A 19,415-nucleotide genomic window follows, 5' to 3' on the forward strand; every position below is an offset into this window, starting at 1 on the left:
GCACACGGGGGTGTGTGGGGAGGGGGGGGCACACTGGGGTCCTCTTCCAGGCCATGACCCCCCCGTGGCGCAGGCACGGTGGAGGGGCCTGCCCGGAACCTGCCGTGCTCCATCGAGGACTGATGGGCACCAGCATGGGGGGGCCCGGCTGCCCCCCACTTTGTGCCAGGATCCAGGGGGGTGCCAAGGGGCTGGGGTGGCGGACCTCAAACGCATGGTTTTGGGGGGCATTACCCCCTGCTCTGAGCAGCCCCATCCCTGCACATCACCCCAAGAACTCCCTTTCCCCCTCATTGTGCGGAGCCCCCCAGCACCCAGGTCCGTGTCACACCATAAACATCCTGCTTTATTCTTCAGGCCAGAAGCAGCTCTCACTGGTGGGGGGGGGACGTGCCCAGCGCCGGGGGGGGGCACAGAGCTGCGGGGGGCTCAGCCGGCGGGGCCATAGGCGCTGGTGCACCCCAGCTCTGGGCGCTGGCACGGGGCAGCGATGGGGCGATGGGGGGTGTGTGGGGGGGTACATTCAGTGCTCTTGCCTGGGGGCACGGCTCTAGGGCAGGCTGGCGTTGGAGCTGCTGGCGGTGCTGCTGCGCTTCTGCAGGCACCGCACGGCGCTGGGCACCTGCAGCCCCGAGCTCACCTGGAAGCTGCCGCACCAAACCTGTGGGCACAGGAGGGGCAGGGCTGGGGGGGCTGCCCCCGCCGCCGGAGCCCTGCCGGCGCTGCCCGTCCCACCCCTTACCGTGAAGGCGGGCAGCACCGGCTGCGTGAACTTGGTCCTGAACGTGTGGAGCAGCTGCTTGGTGCGGGCGTTGTAGAAGGACAGGACCCCTGCAGGCAGGAGCGTGGGTGCAGGGGGGGCACGGGGCTCGCAGACCCCCCCGCACGGTGACCGTGGTGGTGCCCGTGTCCCATAGAACCGTGGAATGCTTTGGGTTGAAGGCACCATAAAGCTCCTCCAGCCCCAACCCCTGCCAGGGCAGGGACCCCTTCCACTGGAGCAGCTTGCTCCAAGCCCCTGTGTCCAACCCGGCCTTGAACACTGCCAGGGATGGGGCAGCCACAGCTTCTCTGGGCACCCTGTGCCAGCGCCTCAGCACCCTCACAGGGCTGAGCTTCCTCCTTGCACCCGCCCCTGCCCCGCTCCAGCTTCGCCGTCCCGGTCCCGCACCCACCTTCGGGGAAGTTGCAGTGGACGCCGATGCAGTCGGGCACGGGCACGTCCAGCACCTTGGCCTTGTTGGCGTGCTTGGCGCTGAAGCTGACCTGGAGCCAGTTGTTGAGGTGGAGGCACCAGGAGGCCGAGGTCTTGCCGAGCTGGTCGAACTTGCCCAGGCTGCGGTAGGCGACCCCCACCCCGAAGGCTTTGCTGTCCCGGTCGAACTGCACCTCCCAGTAGTGGTCGTCACCGTCGATCAGGGTGTCCCCCTATGGGCACAGCTCATGAGGGTACCCATGGGTGCCCCCTGCCCACCTCCAGCACCCCCTTGTGCCCTCAGGGTCCCCACCAGCACCCGGTGGGTGCCCGCGGCTCTCACCCAGGACCGTGTAGGACTCGGCGGTGAAGCGATCCCGGCCCCCACGTCCCAGGGACGTCCTCTTGGGTGACTGCACGGCCCTAGGACAGGCAAGGCTGTGAGCAGCGGGTCCTGTGGGATCCTGCCTTGGCTCGGCTCTGAGGGACCCCCTGCAGCCCTGTGTGCAGTGCTGGTGTCCCCAGCATCAGGACATGGAGCTGCTGGAGCAAGGCCAGAGGAGGCCAAGAGGATGAGCAGGGTCTGGAGCAGCTCCTGTATGGAGCCAGGCTGAGGACATTGGGGCTGTTCTGCCTGGAGAGAAGAAGCTGCGTGGAGACCTCAGAGCAGCTTCCAGAGGGCTACAAGGATGCTGGAGAGGGGCCTTCATCAGTGACTGGAGCGACAGGACAAGGGGTGATGGGTTCAGACTGCAACAGGGGAGATTTAGGCTAGACCTAAGGCAGAAGCTCTTCCCTGTGAGGGTGCTGAGGTGCTGGCACAGGGTGCCCAGAGAAGCTGTGGCTGCCCCATCCCTGGCAGTGCTCAAGGCCAGGTTGGACACAGGGGCTTGGAGCAAGCTGCTCCAGTGGAAGGGGTCCCTGCCCTGGCAGGGGTTGGGATGTCTGAGCTGGGGCCGGGGGGCGATGCCGGGGCCGGGGGGCCGTTACCTGGCGGGGGAGTTGGCCGGTGAGGCCGTTCTGCCTTTGCCGTCCTTGTCGCGCGCTTTCACGTCCTGCAGCTTCCCGCCCGTCGCGTCCCACTCGACACTGAGCTCCTCCACGCGCAGGTTCTGGTGGCAGGTGCTGGCGTCCAGCCGGGAACGTGAACGCTGCCGACGGCACCGTCAGCGCGCGGCACCGCGGGGCCCCGGCCCCGGGCAGCCGGGGGGGGCAGCGCCCTGTGCCCCCCCCACCCCGGACCCACCTCTTGTCTCTAAAGTGACCGGCTCCGAGAACTCGCCTGCCACAGCCTTGTTGCACGCCCGCACGCGGAAGTTCATGTACCTCATATCGAACCTCATCCCTGCGGGGACAGCAGGGCCGCACAGTGGGGCACGGGGGACCGCCCCCCCCGGCCCCTGGCGCTGCCCCCAGCCCCATGGCACTCCAGCCCCCTGCCCGCTCCCATCCTGGCACCCTTTGGGCGCTGCCCCGTGCCCTCACTGGGGAGGGTGTACTCAGTGCTCCTGATGCCCTCGACCACCATCCAGGGCTGGTCCTCCTTGGCGCGGGGCGGCCCCTCGAAGTTGGTCCTGCGGTACTCCAGCACGTAGTGGTCGATCTTGGTGTCCTCCTCGGGCATCCTCCAGCTCAGCGTCACGCAGTTATCGGCCACCAGAGACTCGGCCAGGTCGATCTCGGGGGTGCTGGGCACTGCCCGCATGAAGAGCCATGCCAGTGGGGCCCCCCTGCACCCCTGGGGCACCCCTAGGCCCCCCCTGCATCCCACGGGCTTGGTAACTCCATAGCACAGCACCCTGGGGACCCCACATGGGCACCCCCCAGGCACAGCATCCCATCCCTCCCATCCTGTGTGCATGGGCTGCCCCAGGCCTTACGCCCCCTCCAGCTCCTCACCCCGTCCCTCAGCACCCACCCCTAAACCCCGGACCCCATCCTTGCGCTGTCCCACCCGGGCTGGCACAGCCCCAAGGTGTCCCCTTGCCCCCGCGGTGCCCGCTGCCCCCCGTGTCCCTGCCTGCGGGCAGTACCTGGCAGGAAGGCGATGGCCTGGAGGACGCGGCGCTCCTGGGCGAAATCCACCATCAAGTGGCTCATGTTATCGCTGGCCTTGGCCTTGAGCGAGAGGCGGAAGGCGGGCGCCATCGTCACGCTGCACCGGGACAACGGGGAGCAGGGTGAGCAGGGCTGGGAGCCGGGCACCCGCCTGCCCTGACCGCTCCCCCCCCAGCACCCGTGGGGGCACCCTCTGCGGGTCCTGGCTGGGAGGAGGGGGGCGGTTGGTGGGGCACGGGGGGGCCGTACCTATCCTTGATCTGCTTGGCAGCCTGGCGAGCGCAGGGGGAAAGAGGAGGGAGAAACAAAGCAGATGAGAGAGCAGAGCCAGGGGCAGTGAGGGCAGCAGGCACGGACCCTGCGGCTGAGTGTGCCCGTGGTCCCACTGTGGTACCCAGCAGCACAGCACCCCTGCATCCCCACTGCACCCCTGCATCCCCACAGCACCCCTGCATCCCCACTGCACCCCTGCATCCCCACGGCATCACTGCATCCCCACGGCATCCCTGCATCCCCACAGCATTGCTGTATCCCCACAGCACCCCTTCATCCCCACAGCATCCCTGCATCCCCACAGCATCCCTGCATCCCCACGGCATCCCTGCATCAGGAGGAAGGGAGCATCAGGCAGCTCTGGGACCACCCCGGGGGGTCTCCATGCACCCCCAGCCCACAGCAGGCACAGCCACGCCAGTGTCACCCAGTGCCCAGCACAGAAAGAAAAGGAGGGCGCCTGCCCGGGGTGAGAGCAGCATCAACCAGCAGGTAAAGGAGGGTCCAGGACCCCCGCAGCGTGGAGGCCACCGGATGGGGACATCCCCCTGCGCCGGTGGGGATGTACCTGGTGGAACTCGTGGTCATTGGCCATCCCCAGGGTCTGGTTGGCGGCTTCCAGCAGCTCCTCTGAGCTCTCCAGGGCCTTGGTACACGCCGCAAGCTGGGCCTGGCACAGGGGGGAGAGGGAAGTGATGGGTGAGGGTTAGGGGTGGGGGCACGCGGGGGGTGCTCACCTGCAGCTCGTAGGTGCGCTGCGCGCGTTCCTGCTTGATCTTGGTCACCATGTCCTCCTTCAGCTCGTCCAGCAGCGCAAACAGCGACTGGAACTCCGCGTCCAGGTCCTCCTGCGCCCGCGTCGAGTTGTCCTGGGCACAGCGGGGTGGGGGGGGTCACCGGGTACCACCCTGCACTGGGGATGGGGAGGGCAGGGGGGTCTCTGGTACCTGCACATTCTGCATCATCTGCTTGAGGGAGTAGATGAAGTTCTGGATCTCCTCATTCTTCACGGCCAAGGTGGTGATGATCTTGCGGATGGACTCCTGCCCGGCCCCGCCACACGTGCTCAGGGGGCAGGGTCTCACCCCCCGGCCCCCGGACATGGCGGGACGGGGATGACTTGGCAGTGTGGGGCTGAGGCAGAGCGAGGGGCAGCCCTGCGCCCTCCGCCAGCCTCCATCGCCAGCCTGCACCCCGCGGCCTCCTCCCTCCGCGCTCCCACCCCTCCTTCCTCCAGGCCTTCATCCCCTCCGTCCCCTCTTCCTCCTTCTCCATCCCTGTTCCACCTTCCTCCATCCCCTCGTCCTCCATCCCTCCTTCTCCACCCGGTTCTTTCCCCACCCCTGTTTCTTTCTCCATCCCCTCTTCCTCCATCCCCTCTTCCTCCATCCCCCCTTCCTTCATCCCTCCATCCCCCTCCCTCTTTCCTCCATCTCTCCATCCCCCTCCCTCCCCACTTCCTCCATCTCCCCCCCCCCATGCCCCATGCCCATCCCACCCCCATCCCCATCCCCATCCCCTCCCGTCCCCGCTCCCATCCCCGTCCCCGCTCCCATCCCCACCTGCTCTCCCATCCCGGGCCGTCCCCGCCGCTCGGCCCCGCCGCCACCAACAAAGGGGGAGCGGCGCCCCCCGCCCCGCCCCGCCCCGGTCTGCCCCGGCCGCGGGGCACGACGGGAGATGTAGTCCTGGCTCGGGGCCCGCCCCGCTGCATGCTGGGAGATGTAGTCCGGGGGGGGGGGGGGGGGGGGGGGGGGCACCCCCAGCAGCGCCCCGGTGTGGGGGGCCCGGCGCTCCCCCCGACACAAGGATCGCCGTGAACGCGGTGCCCCGGCCCCCACGAAGCTGCTGCCGCCCCCAAGGAGAAGGAGAACTGCAGGTGCCAGGCAGGGCAGCACCGGGGATGGGGTCCCCCCGCTGCCCCCCGGCCCCGAGTGACTCCGTGTCCCCATGGGCTGGGTGCCCCCCCCAGCCCTGCCTTTCTGCACCCAAGACAGGAGCTCTGCAGCACCCATCGCCCCGCACTGTGTCTTGTGTGTGGTCACCCCGCAGCACCCGCTGCCCCGGTACCCAGCCGGCTCTGCCCCGTACGGACCGGTCCTGTCGGGGGGGCCATTTAACAAGGAACCCCCTCTGCGGCCCCGTGGCCTCCCCTCGTGCCTGAGGGGCGATGGTGACCACGCAGGAAGCACCCGCTCCCCCCGGCGTGGACCCAGCAGCCACCCCCACGCTTTGGCATCGATGGGGTGTCCCCAGCAGCGCCCCACAAGGGCTGTGCTGGTGATGGGGGGGCTCGTGTGGACACAGGGGTAGGAGTCCGGGAGCCGGTGACGGAGCCACCGCCTGCGGGGTCCCGAGGCACCATCGAGGTGAGCACCAAGAGGGCCCCGAGCGTCGCGGTGCCCACAGACCACAGGGCAAGGGCTGGGTGTGCGCTGGTTTTAATGGGGGGCCTATGGGGGGTCTCTGCTGCTCACAGGGGCTGCGCCGCCACCGGGTAGAGCAGGGAGAGGTGGCGGGCGCCGCGCACGGGCAGTGCCCGCGCTGTGTAGTGCCGCACGGCCGCGGGCACCGAGGGGAAGGCGGCGCCGGCGCGGCCCAGCGTGAAGTGGTGCTCCCGTGTCCGCGTCAGCTTCACGTGCACGAAGCCGTGGCTGCTCCTGCGGGACGGGATGGGGACCCAGTGAGTGACACGCAACAACACGCAACGACATGCAACGACACACGACACGCAATGACATGCAATGCAACACAGTGACACGCAATGACACACAACACACAATGACATACAACAACATACAATGACACGCAACGACACACAATGACACGCAATGACACACGGTGACATGCAATGACACACAATGACACACGACACACAACAACACACAATGACACACAATGACACACAGTGACACGCAATGACACACGACAGGCAACAACACACAGTGACATGCAATGACACACAATGACACACAACAACATACAATGACACGCAACAACACAATAACACACGACACACAATGACACACAACAACATACGACATACAATGACACACGACACACAATAACACACGACAGACACGACACACAATGACACACAATGACACACAACAACATACAATGACACACGACACACAAGGACACACAACGCCACACAATAACACACAACGACATACAATGACACACAACGACACACAATAACACACAACACACAATGACACACAACGACACACGATGACACACAACGACACACGATGACACACAATAACACACAATGACACACAATGACACACAATGACACACAATAACACACAACGACACACAACAACACACGATGACACACAATAACACACAACGACATACAATGACACACAACAACACACAACAACGACACACAATGACACCCAACAACATACAATGACACACGACACACAAGGACACACAACAACATGCAATAACACACAACGACACACAATGACACACAACAACATACAATGACACACGACACACAAGGACACACAACGACACACAATAACACACAACGACATACAATGACACACAACGACACACAACGACACACAACGCACACAACGACACACAACGACACGCAATGACACACAACGACATACAATGACACACAACGACACACGACGACACACAATGACACGACACATGACACACAACGACACACAATGACACACAATGACACACAACGCCACACAATGACACGACACGACACACGACGACACACGACGACACACAATGACACGACACATGACACACAAGGACACACAATGACACACAATGACACACAACGCCACAGAATGACACGACACATGACACACAACGACACACGACACACAATAACACACAACGACATACAATGACACGACACATGACACACAACGACACACAACGACACACAATGACACACAATAACACACAACGCCACACAATGACACGACACATGACACACAACGACACACAACGACACACGACACACAATAACACACAACGACATACAATGACATGCGACGACACACAACGACACGGGTGCAGCGCCATGCTCATGGCTCCCCCACACGGGAACCCCTCTGGGGCCATCCCCGGCGCCCCCCGGCCCCGCGCTCACCTCAGGGACAGGGAGTAGTCCTCGGGGCTGGTCTCGCAGTCCCGCACCAGGAAGCTGCCCTCCCGGCACAGCGCCAGCAGCGTCTCGGCGCCCGCCCGCCCGATGGGGCCGTGGTACCACCTGCACGGCCACGGCATCACCCCCCTGCGCCATGGGGCACCCTCCGTGCCGTGGGGAACCAGCCCCACCGCATGGAGCCATCAGCATCCACTGCCCCACAGGAGCACCTTCTGCACTGTGGAGACTGGCTATGGCGCAGCACAGCCAACCGTGCCAAAGGGAGCAAGCACGCCATGGGGCACCCTTCACACCTTGGGCGCCCATCCATTCCATGGGGCACCCATCCATCCCATGGGCACCCATCCATCCCATGGGGCACCCATCTATCCCATGGGGCACCCTTCACACCTTGGGCACCCATTCATCCCATGGGGCACCCATCCATCCCATGGGGCACCCTTCACACCTTGGGCCCCCATTCATCCCATGGGGCACCCATCCATCCCATGGGCACCCATCCATCCCATGGGGCACCCTTCACACCTTGGGCCCCCATTCATCCCATGGGGCACCCATCCATCCCATGGGCACCCATCCATCCCATGGGGCACCCATCCATCCCATGGGCACCCCTCCATCCCATGGGGCACCCAGCATCTTGGGGACCCATCCATGGGGTCCCTGCACCCCAGGGGGCTGCGGGCACGCCATGGTGCCCCATGGAGGAGGGACCCAGACTCACACTTGCTTCTCCAGCGGGAGTGAGGCGTCCACATGCCGGGGGCTGGGGGGGCAGCCGGTGTCCGGGGGGGGCCGGGGGGGCCGCTGCAGCTGCCGGGACAGGCTGGGGGAGCGCTCGGGGCTCTCAAACTGCACTGGGGGGACAAGGAGGGTGTCAGCACCTATGGGTGCTGCTGTTGTGGGGCACTGCTCGCTGTCAGACCACAAAGGAATGTTCCCGATGGCCCCACTAAGGCTTTGCCTTGCCATGGCCTCCTGTTGTCCCCAAGGGGTGGGACCCATGGGTGCTGGGGGATACCAGACTGGTACCCATGGATGCTGGGGCACCCCTGGATGGTACCCATGGGTGCAGGGGGCCACCAGTGGTGGTACACCTGGGTGCTGGGAGATGCCAATATGGTACCCGTAGGTGCTGGAGGACCCAAGGGGTGGTACCCATGGGTTCTGGGGATGCCAGGGTGGTATCCGTTGGTGCTGGGAGATGCCAGAGTGGTACCCATGGGTGCAGGGGTCCCCCAGCGGTGGTACCCGTGGGTGCAGGGGTCCCCCAGCGGTGGTACCCGTGGGTGCAGGGATGCCCCAGCGGTGGTACCCGTGGGTGCAGGGATGCCCCAGCGGTGGTACCCGTGGGTGCAAGCATCCCCCAGTGGTGGTACCCGTGGGTGCAAGCATCCCCCAGTGGTGGTACCCGTGGGTGCAGGGGTCCCCCAGTGGTGGTACCCGTGGGTGCAGGGATGCCCCAGCGGTGGTACCCGTGGGTGCAAGCATCCCCCAGTGGTGGTACCCGTGGGTGCAAGCATCCCCCAGTGGTGGTACCCGTGGGTGCAGGGATGCCCCAGCGGTGGTACCCGTGGGTGCCGCGGTGCCGTCACCTGCGAACGCCCGGGAGATGTGATCCTGCTTCCACTCCCAGGGCTGGTCGTACTCATCCGCCGGGCGCTCGTCGTCCCGGGGCAGGCGGCTCTCGCGGCTCTCGCGGCTCTCGCGGCTGCCGCCCGCGCCGGGGCCGTCCCCGGCCGCCTCCCACTCCTCACTGGGGGTGTCGTAGAGCTGCGGGCCCCGCCGCGGCCGCCCCCGCCGGCCCCCTGGGGACAGGAGGCGCTGGGACATGGGGGAAGGGACACGGGGGGGGGGTCCTGGGGAGGGTCGGGGGGGGGGGGGCACCCACCTGCGGCCTCCGCGGGCTCCTCGCAGCCGCCCTCGGGCGCCGGCTCCTGCTCCCCCTCGCACGGCTCCGAGTACTCGCTCTCGCCGGGGCCCTGCGCGGTGCCCGCGGTGGGACGGGACCCACGACCCCCTCCCCCATCCCGGCCCCGCCTCGGGGCCCTGCGGGCTCCCCCAGCCCCGATCCCGCTGTTCCCGGCCCCTTCCCCGCTGCCTCCCTCCCGCTCCCTTTGTCCCCCGGCCCCTCTCCCGCTCCCCCCCCCCCCCCCCCCGCCGCCATCCCCGGTTCCCTCTCCCCGGGTCCCCCCCGACCCCCCTGGGGGGTCTCCCTCTCCCTCTCCCCCACCCCCATCCCTCTCTGCCCCCGGTCCGTGCCCCCCCCCCCCCCGGGCTCATTCGCACCCCGCGGTGCTCCCGGTTCCTCTCCCCAGCTCCCCCCCTGCACCCCCGCTCCCCCCCCCCGCTCCTACCTGCTCCGTGCGCCGGGGGGGCCCCGCTCCCGCCACCCGCACGAGCCGGTGCCGAGGGGAGGCCGCGGGGCCGCGGAGGGCAGCGCCGGGGGGCGCGGGGCCGGGGCCGCTGTAGTCGGGGTGAGGCGGGCGCGGGGGGGAGCGCCGCGCCCCCCGCCCCAGGTACTCCCGCAGCCACTTGGCCATGGCGGGACCCCCCCCCGCCGCCGCCGCCGCCCGGAGCCGCTTTGTGTCGCCGCCGTGCGCCGCGCGGACCGGAGCCCCCCGGCCCCCCCCCCCCCAGCCCCCAACCCCGCCTCGCTGGGGGGGGGGGGAACCCACGGGGGGGATTGGGGGGAGAGACGGGGAGGGGGGAAGAGGTCATCGGGACCCCCACAGGGGAGCGGGGGTCTCCCCCGCCACCCCCCCGACAGGAGCGGGCCCCCCCCCCCCCGGCTGCTCCTGGGGGTCAGGGCACAGGGAAAAGGGGGAACACGGACACCCCCCCCCCGGGGAACCCAGCCCCCCCAGGGACTCATATGGGGGCCCTGACCCCCCCCTGCCCTTTGGGGAGCCCCATGGGCCGCACTGGGGGGGCAGAAGGGCTCCCCCCCATTGTCTCCCCAGAACAAAGGTCCTCTCCAGGATCCTGGCCTGGCACTGGCTCCACGGGGGCACCCGGGGTGCTCCAGCCCTTCGGACGGGTGGAGGAGCTGCTCCCACTGCAGTGGGGGGCCCCGCAGGCAGGAGCCCCCCCAGGAAGCACCAGGGTGAAGATGAAGAAGGAGCTGGCTCAGATGGATCCAATTTATTACCAGGCTGCTGCTGAGCAGAGGAAACCCCTCAGCCTCGGGGAAGGTCCAGCACGGAGCTGGAGGGCTCAGGGAAGGGGGGGGACAGCCCTGACCCCACACAAGGTGCCCCCCCAACAGCACAACGAGGGATGCAGGCTCACTCTGCAAGAGCAGGTCCTGAGCCCCACGGGGGGGGGGGGGGGGGGCAGGAGCCACCCTGAGGCAGGGTGAAGGGCATCCTCCTGCAGCAAAAGAGGGGTGCTGAGCACCCACCTTCCCCTGCTCCCCATAGGGATGCAGGTGAGGAGGGAAGAAAGGCCCTGAGGTCCCTTTACTGCTGTGGGCAGGTTGGTGCATCACAGACTGGGCAGTGGGTGCCACCAGAAGGGACAAAGTCCTGGGCTGGCCCTGGCGCTTCCCCGCCCGTCGTGGTGCAGGGCTGGGCATCACGGTGCTGCCAGGGCCGGCTGGAGGCTGCACCTGGGCACAACCAGGCTGGGGCACAGCAGCAAGGTCCTCCTGCGAGGAAGCCATCGTCCGGGCTCTGCTCCCTGCTGGAGGATGGACACAGACCCTGGGCCGGGCAGGGAAGGTGCTGGGGGTGCCGATGGTCCGGGAGCCCCGCTGGGCCCCCGCTGCGGTGCCAGCTCCTCCTGGGGCTCTGGTGCCTCATCAGTCCCCAGCGCTGTCCTCGCTGTCCGAGTACATCCCCAGCAAGCTGAGGGAGGACGCGGTGGGGGGAGCCGAGCCTGGGAGCAGAGCAGAGCAGAGAGCATGGGGGGCAGCCCTCCCACGGCACAGACAGCACAGACCTCCCGCGCCGGAGCCGCGGTGCCTCATCCCCCCGGCTGGGATCCAGCCAGGACAAGGTTGAGAGCCCAGGACCCTGAGCCGGAGCCTCCTGCAGGGCAGGAAGCAGCAAGGGTGCCCCAAGGTTTAACCGAACCCCCTTCTGCCTGAGCAGAGGCTGGGAAAGCCCAGGGAGGGCACCTCCAAGCACTGCCCTGCCTAGGAGCTCCCCAGAGGCACTTGGCGAGCCCAAGGCTTGGGGCCAACCAGCCCAGAACTGATCGATTTGCTGACTCTTTCCCTAAATCCATGGATCCTCTGCCCTCCCAGGACAAGCAGATGATGGCGAGGTGCTGGAAAGCCTCTTTAAAGCTTCCACGCTCCAACACTTGGTACGTTTTATAATCAGGCCCCAAAACAAAGCCATTTTCTTGCTTTTGCATCCCTATCTCACTGTTGTGACTGTGCCCAGCACCCCACGGGCACACCAGGATGCTTGTTTGAAGCTTTTGGCCCTGAGGCTCTGTCTCCAAGGCCCTGGCTGACAGCCAAGGACCGGGAAGGAGCCTCTCCTCCATCAGGACATCTGGAGACAGGGACACCCCCCCGTTCTCACACCATTGTGGGCCCATCTGTCCCCAGCTTGACCTGAGAGCACTGATGCTCTGAAGACAGAGCTGAACACCATGTGTGTGCTGCCAGGTCCCTCCCCGATGGCCCAGTTCAGGGCACCCCAACCCTGCAGGGGCAGTTACCAGTGCTGGCTGTGGTCTCCTGGCTCCCTGTGCCATTTGCCAGGGCAGGACTTGGCTTCTGCTTCCTCACTGTCACCAGCCCGGCCAGCTGGGACTTGGTGTTCAGTTTGCCCACGCTCCGCTCCCAGCTCTCAGTCTTCAGCTTCTTACTCTGGGGCTGGGGGTCCTGCAGAGTGGAACGGGGGGGGGAAGGAGCGGTAAAACCAGCAGCACAAACAGCAAGAGCCATGGGACAGCTGCTCGAGCAGCCAGGCTGGGTGTTCTGCCCCATAGGGACTGGCACAAGCTACAGACACCAAGGATATGAATCCAAATGGCTGCAGAACAGCCCTTGGAGACAAAGGTCCCACTGCCTGGGAGAGCTGAATCCAGCCTTGTGTGGCCATGGGACACTGAGACAGAGCATAGAACCATGGAACAGGCTGAGTTGGGAGGGACCTTAAAGCTCCTCCAGCTCCAACCCCTGCCCCGGGCAGGGACACCTTCCACTAGAGCAGCTTGCTCCAAGCCCCATCCAACCCCCAGGGCTGCCCCCTGCCCCCTGCAGCAGCACCATGGGCCTGCAGGTGGTCCTGCCACTGCATCAAAGTCCCCCCTGCCCAAGGATCAGTGCTGGGCCAGGGGACATGGCTCAGATTAACCCAGCCCAGCTCAGGGTCACAGCAGCTTTGATTCCCCCAACCCAAGAGAGGTCCCAGACACGGATCCACACCACAGAGCAGCACTGCAGGGCCTGTCTGCGGGGATAATCCCTCCCCTGCGAGCCAGGCACTGAAAGCTCTTTTGTTCTGCACGGCACCAGCGTGGACAAAACAGAAGCAAAGGAGGGGCTGTCCCAACGGAGGGGGGGCTGTTTCACTGCTGTGCTTTTCAGAGCACTGAAATGGAGCCTCGAGTAGGACCACGGCAAAGGCGAGCCTGCCCTTTGCAAGCTGCCTGGATGTGCTGATCTGAAAGGTCTTTCCCACCTAGCTGATTCCCCGGTTCTATGATTCCTGTGTATTTTCCCCTCAAGAAATGAATGGGCTTCAGTATTTTCACCAATTAAGCTAACGAAAACTTTGCTGCTGATTGAATTCCCTGTGGGGAATGTTATAAATTGCTGGAGCTGAAAGGGAGCCACGTCCTGAGCGAGGTGGGGGCAGCTCCATCCCAGCCTTTGTCAGCAGACGTGGTCTAAAATCACCAACTGATCCCTGTTCCCTTCCAGCCCAGTGCACGGGGACACAGCCTTTTGGAGCTGCTCAAGCGTGACACCAAGCTCCAGCACTGCACAGAGCAGGGACAAAACAGGCAACACAGAGCCTGGGACAGCGGGCTTGGACTGGGGGGAAGAGCCTCTGCCCCCACTCACCTCCTGCAGGATGTCCGTGGGGTTCATTCTGGCCTCAGGCTTCACGTGGGGCTTCACAGGCTCCTCGTCAGAGTCAGAGTCCACCAGGAGCCGGCGGTTCTGTGCCTGCTCCAGCATCTCTCTGCAGGGACAGAGCCAGCCAGGCCTGAGAGCTGGGCCTGAGCTCCCTGCTCCCTGTGGTGAGGGCAGCTGGCAGCCCGCAGTGCTGCAACGGGATCCACCTAAGAAGTCACCCTCGAGCAGTGCCTGAGGTGGGAGCACCGAGATGTGCAGCCTCAGCCGGAGCAGGAACTCACTCTCCATGTGAGGACACTTCTCAGGGAGAGTCAGCCCCCCATAACACTGCCCTGACAAAGTGCCCCCATTCTCCTCCCAGCCCGCTCAGGGTCACAGGCAGCTCCTGTGACCTCCAGCCCCTCAGGCAGGGCCCTCTCTGAGCTGCTCTCGGGGTGCACTCCCAGCCCACTCACCTGATCTCTTGCTCATCCTCCTCTTGCTCCCTGCGCTTCTGTTCCGCCTCGAGCTCCTTGTACTGCTTCAGCATGGCCTCGAAGTCCACGTTTGCCTGGCGCTGGTTGAGCTCCTTCAGCTCCTGCAGGTTCTCCAAAACCTCCATCTCCAGCTTCGAGTCCTTGGTTCGGTTCTCCAGGACCTGGATGACCAGAGATAAATGGGATTATCTGAGCTAGAAGAACCTGCCAGCACCACCTCCCCACCCAGTACAGGGCAGGAAGCCCTAAGGGCATCATCACCATCGTCCTCATCCTCATTTTGGGGTCTTAACAGGACAGGGAAAACTGGGGCAAGATGCAGCCTGTTAAAAGTGCTAGCACAGGAGGAAACCTCCTGAGAGCAGAGTTGTGTCCTGCCTGCCCAGAGCACACCAATACCTCGGGAGCCTGAAGAACGAAGGCAATGGCTACAAAGCCACCTGCTTTGCTCAGGTGCCCTCAGCCGGGGCAGAGGTTTGTCTCCTACCTTCATGGGATTGTTGAGCTCTTCCTCTTCCCTCTCCTTCTGCATTCTTTTCTCCTCTTCCTCCAAGAGCTTCTCAGCTTGGAAGTTGCGCGTGGCCCCATGCTCCATGGTGTAGTCCGTGTTCTCGGGATCTGTCTAAGGCACAAGCCGGGAAAATCACTGGGGCCATCCTGTGGCCACTTGCGGAGCCACACGCACACAGCTCCCAGTGCCAGCCTCAGCACAGGGGCGGACAATCCCCCACAGCCCTCCTGTTTCTCCAACTGGCGCTGCTGCAGCCCAGCCTCCGATGGGAGAGACACTTCAGAGCCACAAACAGCCACGATAAGGGGAGATAAACTAAAGAGCACATGCTCGGACCCAGTCTTTGCTGGAACAGGGTTAATTTCCTTGCCAGCAGTGCAGCGCTGTGCTTTGCCTTTAGTCTAGCCCTGACAGCACACCCCTATTGCAGGTAAACCCCAGCAAGCACCCCTTCCCCACAGGGACAGCACCCATCAGTGGCCACAGCCTGCACAACCTCCCCAGGGAGGGAGAGCACAGAAAACCCAGGGCATATCTCACCTTGAAAGTGATCTCTGCCAGGCACCGCGTGCACTTGATGTAGAAGCGGAAGATGGGCAGCCCCAGGTACGCCTCATTCTGAACGGTCTCCTTACGGGCATTAAACTTTTTCCCCTTATAGATGTATTCCCCACAGGTCTTGCAGCTGGGGAAGGGAAAAGAAAGGTTCATAACACACAACAGAACGGGGAACAGACCAAGAGAATTCCAATTTATTTCGGGGCTTTCATCCTTTGGGAATGGAGCACACTCCAAACAACCCCCCCATCCCCCAGCACCTCCTCCCTCTCTTCCATCCCCTTTTCCCTGCTCTGTCACCCCTGCAGCTCCTCTGCACTGTACGAAGGGGAACCCATCCCTAAGCCAGCTTCTCTCCCACAGCCGCTTCCTGCTGCCTGGTGCAGCCGCTCGTACCGCATGTTGAAGGGGGCCATGAGCCGCACCACATACTGCCGGTCCTTCGGGAGTCGGAGCTTCGGGATCTTGGCAGGATCGAAGTCCGGGGGGTAGTATTTCTAGAGAGGCAGAGCAGAGACGTGTGCGTGCGGGGCGCAGCCACCCGGAGGAGCGGGAGCTGCAGCGGCCGCGCTCCCGGTTGCTGAATGCACCCGGAGGAGCCAGCGCTGTGCGGGGTGCGGGGTGCTGGGCGCTGGGTGCACGTCCTCCGCCCCCCGACCCGTCCATGATTCTAGGACCCGACCCTCTTGCCCCAGCGGAGGGGCCCTCACCCCAAACACCCCCTCCCGGCCTCAGGGCCCCCCCAACCCAACCGGGGCCGCCGGGCACCCCTGCTCTGAGCGCCAGCCTCACCCACAGACACCCCCCGGCCCCACAGCGCCCCCCGGCCGGGGCACCCCCCCCAACTCACGTTCAACACCTTCCGCTCGGACATGGCTGCGGGTCCCGGTGCTGCCGCCGCTACCGCCGCTGCCACCCGCCGCGATCGCCGCTTCCGCGGAGAAACTCCGCCCCCCTCCGCCTCTCATTGGTGCGGAGAGCCGCGGGGTCGCTAATCCTCGTCTGTTATTGGCCGGCGCCGAGGCCTGGCGTGGTGCCGCACACAGCGGAGTCCGCCGCGGCGCCGCGGCCCTCTCGGAGGTTCCGCCGGGGCTGCCCCCGTTCCTCTGGGGTTCAGCCCCTTCTGCCCCAGAGCTCAGCTCAGTCTCCCCTGGGGCAGGTTAAAGCCATTCCCCTTGGCCTGTCCCCATATCCCTTATATCCCAAAGCCCCTCTCCAGGTTTCCTGCAGCCCCTTCAGGCACTGGAGCTGCTCTCAGGTCTCCCCTCCAGGAGCCTTCTCTTCTCCAGGCTGACCCAGCCCAGCTCTCTCAGCCTGGCTCCAGAGCAGAGCTGCTCCAGGCCTCGCAGCAGCTCCGTGGCCTCCCTTGGCCCCGCTCCCGCAGCTCCACGTCCCCCGGGGCCGCTGCCCGGAGCTGGGTCAGGGCTGCGGGGGGGCAGAACCACCGGCCGCCAGGGGTCGCCCTCCCTTCGCGCCTCTATGGACATGGAGCGTCCCTCCTCCGGAGGGGCTGTCCCAGCGTTCCCCGCGCGCTCCGTCCTTCCGGTGCGGCGCCATCTGCGGAGCGGGCGGGGAGCGCCGGGGCCGGGGTCGGATCCGCGTCCATCGTTGGCTGCGCTGAGCGCTCCGTCCCGCAGCCATGGCGATCCGGTACCCCATGGCCGTGGGCCTCAACAAGGGCTACAAGGTGACCAAGAACGTGTCCAAGCCCCGGCAGTGCCGCCGCCGCGGGGTGAGTATGAGCCGGGCCCGGGCCTGGGCTGCCCCCGTGCCCCGGGGCTGGCGGGAGGGCCGAGCCCAGGTGCGCGGTACCGGACACCCGTGGTACCGGAGCGAGGCTGCCGGGAAGGGGGAGGCGCTCGCGGGCTGCTGACCCGGGACCGCGCGGCCCCGAACGAGCGAGGTGCGGCTGCAGAACGCGAGGTGGCTCCGGGGGGCCGGGTGTGGAGCCCCCGAGCTGCCGGGACCGGGGCAGCGGCAGCCGCAGGAGTGGGGTGGGGGAGCGTTAAACACGGGTTAAGTCGCAGGAGGCGTTAAACCCGTGAGGGTGGGTGCGAAGCAGCCGTTACCGGTACCGGCGGAGGAGGAAGGCAGATGCATGGGAAGCAGTCGGAGTGCAGTCAGCACACAAGCTGTTCCTGTCAGTAAGAGCAGGCGCCCCCAGACCAGCGCGGTAATGACCAGTATCGGTTATCCAGGTTCAGGGAATGCTCACAAAGAGGAAACGGCACCTGGCAGCTTTTACCTGCTTTGATGAAACTGTTTCGATGTGGTGTTTGACTCACACAATCCCAGCCTGGTTTGGGGTGGAAAGGACCTTAAAGCTCCTCCAGCCCCAACCCCTGCAGGGACCCCTTCCACTGGAGCAGCTTGTTCCAAGCCCCTGTGTCCAACCTGGCCTTGAGCACACTGGGGCCTCAGCCCAGTGTTCACGGGATGCTTGGCTCTCCAGTGTGAGTCAGTCACTGCTGATGTTCTTGGATTCATGGATTTCTCCTGCAGCGTCTGACCAAACACACCAAGTTTGTGCGAGACATGATCAGGGAAGTCTGCGGCTTTGCGCCCTATGAGAGACGTGCCATGGAATTGCTGAAGGTTTCCAAGGATAAACGTGCTCTGAAGTTCATCAAGAAACGGGTAGGTCCAGCTGCCATCATCGATCCCAGCCTGGTTGGGTTGGAAGGGATCTTAAGGCTTCTCCAGTTCCAACCCCTGCCACGAGCAGGGACCCCTTCCACTGGAGCAGCTTGCTCCAAGCCCCTGTGTCCAACCTGGCCTTGAGCACTGCCAGGAATGGGGCAGCCACAGCTTCTCTGGGCTGAGAAGAGTGGTGGGAATGCTCCTTGGGTTGGGTGGGAGACAGACACAAGGGCCCCAAGGCCCAGGAGCCCTCACTTTGCCTTTGGTCTTTCTGCATCATTTGTAAATCTGGTGTTGGGAAGAGGAGGAAAAATCCTGGGATAGAGGCTGGGAACCATTCACCAGGTTGGGGGTTCACTGAGGGCAGCTTTTACCTTGTCTCAAATAGTTGAGTACAATGAGATGCAGTGGTGAGAAGTTCCTGACTGGCTAGCCAGGGCAAATGGGCCCTGAGCTTACCAGGACTTTACCATTTGGAGTGAAGGAATGAAGGGCATTCATCCCCAGTGGCTGTCCTGGGTAGCCAAGAAGCTGTGTTTGTTTCCTGCTGGAATGATGCTGACTGCTCTGCTCTGCCCTCAGGTCGGCACTCACATCCGGGCTAAGCGGAAGAGGGAAGAGCTCAGCAATGTCCTGGCAGCCATGAGGAAAGCTGCTGCAAAGAAGGACTGAGTTCCACAATCTCTAATTCAATAAAGTCCTTTCTTACCAGATGAGTGCAGTGACTGACAGTGGTGCCTCTGCTTCAGCCTGCCCAGGCTTTAAGCCTGGAGTTGTTTCTGGTGGTACTGACACATGATATAGTGGGGAGAAACGTGTCCCTCAGCAGCTCAGTCACAGACTCGGCTAGGCTGGAAATGAGATCAAGCCCAGCTGTCTCCCAGCACTGCCAAGGCCACCACTACCCCATGGCACCGAGGGCCTCGTCTACATGGGGTGTGAACACTTGCAGGGATAGTGACTGCAGCACTGCCTTGGTCAGGCAGTTGTAGGGAGCAGTAAGGTCCCCCCTGAGCCTTCTCTTCTCCAGACTGAACCCCCCAGGTCCCTCAGCCATTCCCCATTACCCCTGTGCTCCAGGCCCTGCACTAGCTCCGCTGCCCTTCCCTGGCCCAACTCCAGCACCTCAATGTCTCCCTTGTAGTGAGGGGCCCAGAACTGAACACAGGATTTGAGGTACAGCCTCACCAGTGCCCAGTGCAGGGGCACAGTTACTGCCCTGGCCCTGCTGCCACACTGGTGCTCATACAGGCCAGGATGCTGGTGACTTCTTGGCTGCCTGAGCACACTGAATGTATGAGCTCTGCTGAACTGGCTCTTGAATTTCAGTTTCCCCTTATAAGTCAACACAGGGAGAGGTTTCTGCAAGGCACTTCCACTACCAGCACTTCAGGAATGTGATCTCTCTGAATCACACCCCCAAGCTCTGCTTGCAGTTAAATGTTTTTTCCCCATCAGCAGAGCAATGACTGAAAAATCTGTAATTAAAAAGAGACCAGAGCAGTGGTGGG

The 19,415-nt window shown here is 64.4% G+C and overlaps 4 protein-coding genes across 6 annotated transcripts in view; 1 reads left to right on the plus strand and 3 right to left on the minus strand.

Annotated features, from left to right (window-relative positions):
- Window positions 1-323: 323 nt before the first annotated feature.
- On the minus strand, window positions 324-5,240 carry FSD1 (fibronectin type III and SPRY domain containing 1). The gene is given in 15 exon segments (XM_061467011.1): window positions 324-661; window positions 743-831; window positions 1,176-1,429; window positions 1,541-1,618; window positions 2,186-2,334; window positions 2,336-2,346; window positions 2,442-2,540; window positions 2,681-2,890; window positions 3,229-3,350; window positions 3,503-3,525; window positions 4,095-4,196; window positions 4,264-4,395; window positions 4,474-4,569; window positions 5,089-5,169; window positions 5,172-5,240. Coding segments are annotated over 15 exon segments (1,626 nt in total). The 3' UTR covers window positions 324-550.
- Window positions 5,241-5,989: 749 nt separating this feature from the next.
- SHD (Src homology 2 domain containing transforming protein D) lies at window positions 5,990-10,273 on the minus strand. Of its 2 annotated transcripts, XM_061466989.1 has the most exons (6): window positions 10,034-10,273; window positions 9,568-9,658; window positions 9,272-9,484; window positions 8,401-8,533; window positions 7,659-7,778; window positions 5,990-6,186 (listed from the first exon to the last, which is right to left on the minus strand). In XM_061466989.1, the coding sequence occupies exons 1-6, from the start codon at window positions 10,217-10,219 to the stop codon at window positions 6,000-6,002; spliced, it is 930 nt and encodes a 309-aa protein (XP_061322973.1). In that variant the 5' UTR covers window positions 10,220-10,273; the 3' UTR covers window positions 5,990-5,999. The 2 variants fall into 2 exon arrangements, with proteins under 2 accessions (XP_061322973.1, XP_061322974.1); XM_061466990.1 differs by lacking the exon at window positions 10,034-10,273 and having other exon boundaries at window positions 8,401-8,528; window positions 9,568-9,869.
- A 1,197-nt stretch (window positions 10,274-11,470) lies between these two features.
- YJU2 (YJU2 splicing factor homolog) lies at window positions 11,471-16,159 on the minus strand. The gene is made up of 8 exons (XM_061466988.1): window positions 16,115-16,159; window positions 15,661-15,761; window positions 15,247-15,391; window positions 14,683-14,817; window positions 14,175-14,356; window positions 13,705-13,825; window positions 12,351-12,516; window positions 11,471-11,555 (listed from the first exon to the last, which is right to left on the minus strand). Exons 1-8 carry the CDS (start codon window positions 16,136-16,138, stop codon window positions 11,479-11,481), a joined length of 951 nt encoding a protein of 316 aa, XP_061322972.1. The 5' UTR covers window positions 16,139-16,159; the 3' UTR covers window positions 11,471-11,478.
- A 640-nt stretch (window positions 16,160-16,799) lies between these two features.
- The window catches only part of RPL36 (ribosomal protein L36), a 148,705-nt gene continuing 146,089 nt past the window's right edge, over window positions 16,800-19,415 (plus strand). The window contains exons 1-3 of one of the 2 annotated variants that reach the window (XM_061467007.1): window positions 16,800-16,996; window positions 17,767-17,901; window positions 18,487-18,617. In XM_061467007.1, coding sequence (XP_061322991.1) covers window positions 16,904-16,996; window positions 17,767-17,901; window positions 18,487-18,576 — 318 coding nt within the window. In that variant the 5' untranslated portion in view covers window positions 16,800-16,903 and the 3' untranslated portion in view covers window positions 18,577-18,617. Of the gene's footprint in view, window positions 16,997-17,766; window positions 17,935-18,486; window positions 18,618-19,415 lie in introns of those variants that run through there. The other variant, XM_061467009.1, reaches the window with a different exon arrangement.

Source organism: Pezoporus flaviventris, unplaced genomic scaffold, assembly GCF_033815535.1.
Source record: "Pezoporus flaviventris isolate CSIRO_AGI_PZ_B2104156 unplaced genomic scaffold, CSIRO_AGI_Pfla_v1 ptg000043l, whole genome shotgun sequence".
Taxonomy (NCBI): domain Eukaryota; kingdom Metazoa; phylum Chordata; class Aves; order Psittaciformes; family Psittacidae; genus Pezoporus; species Pezoporus flaviventris.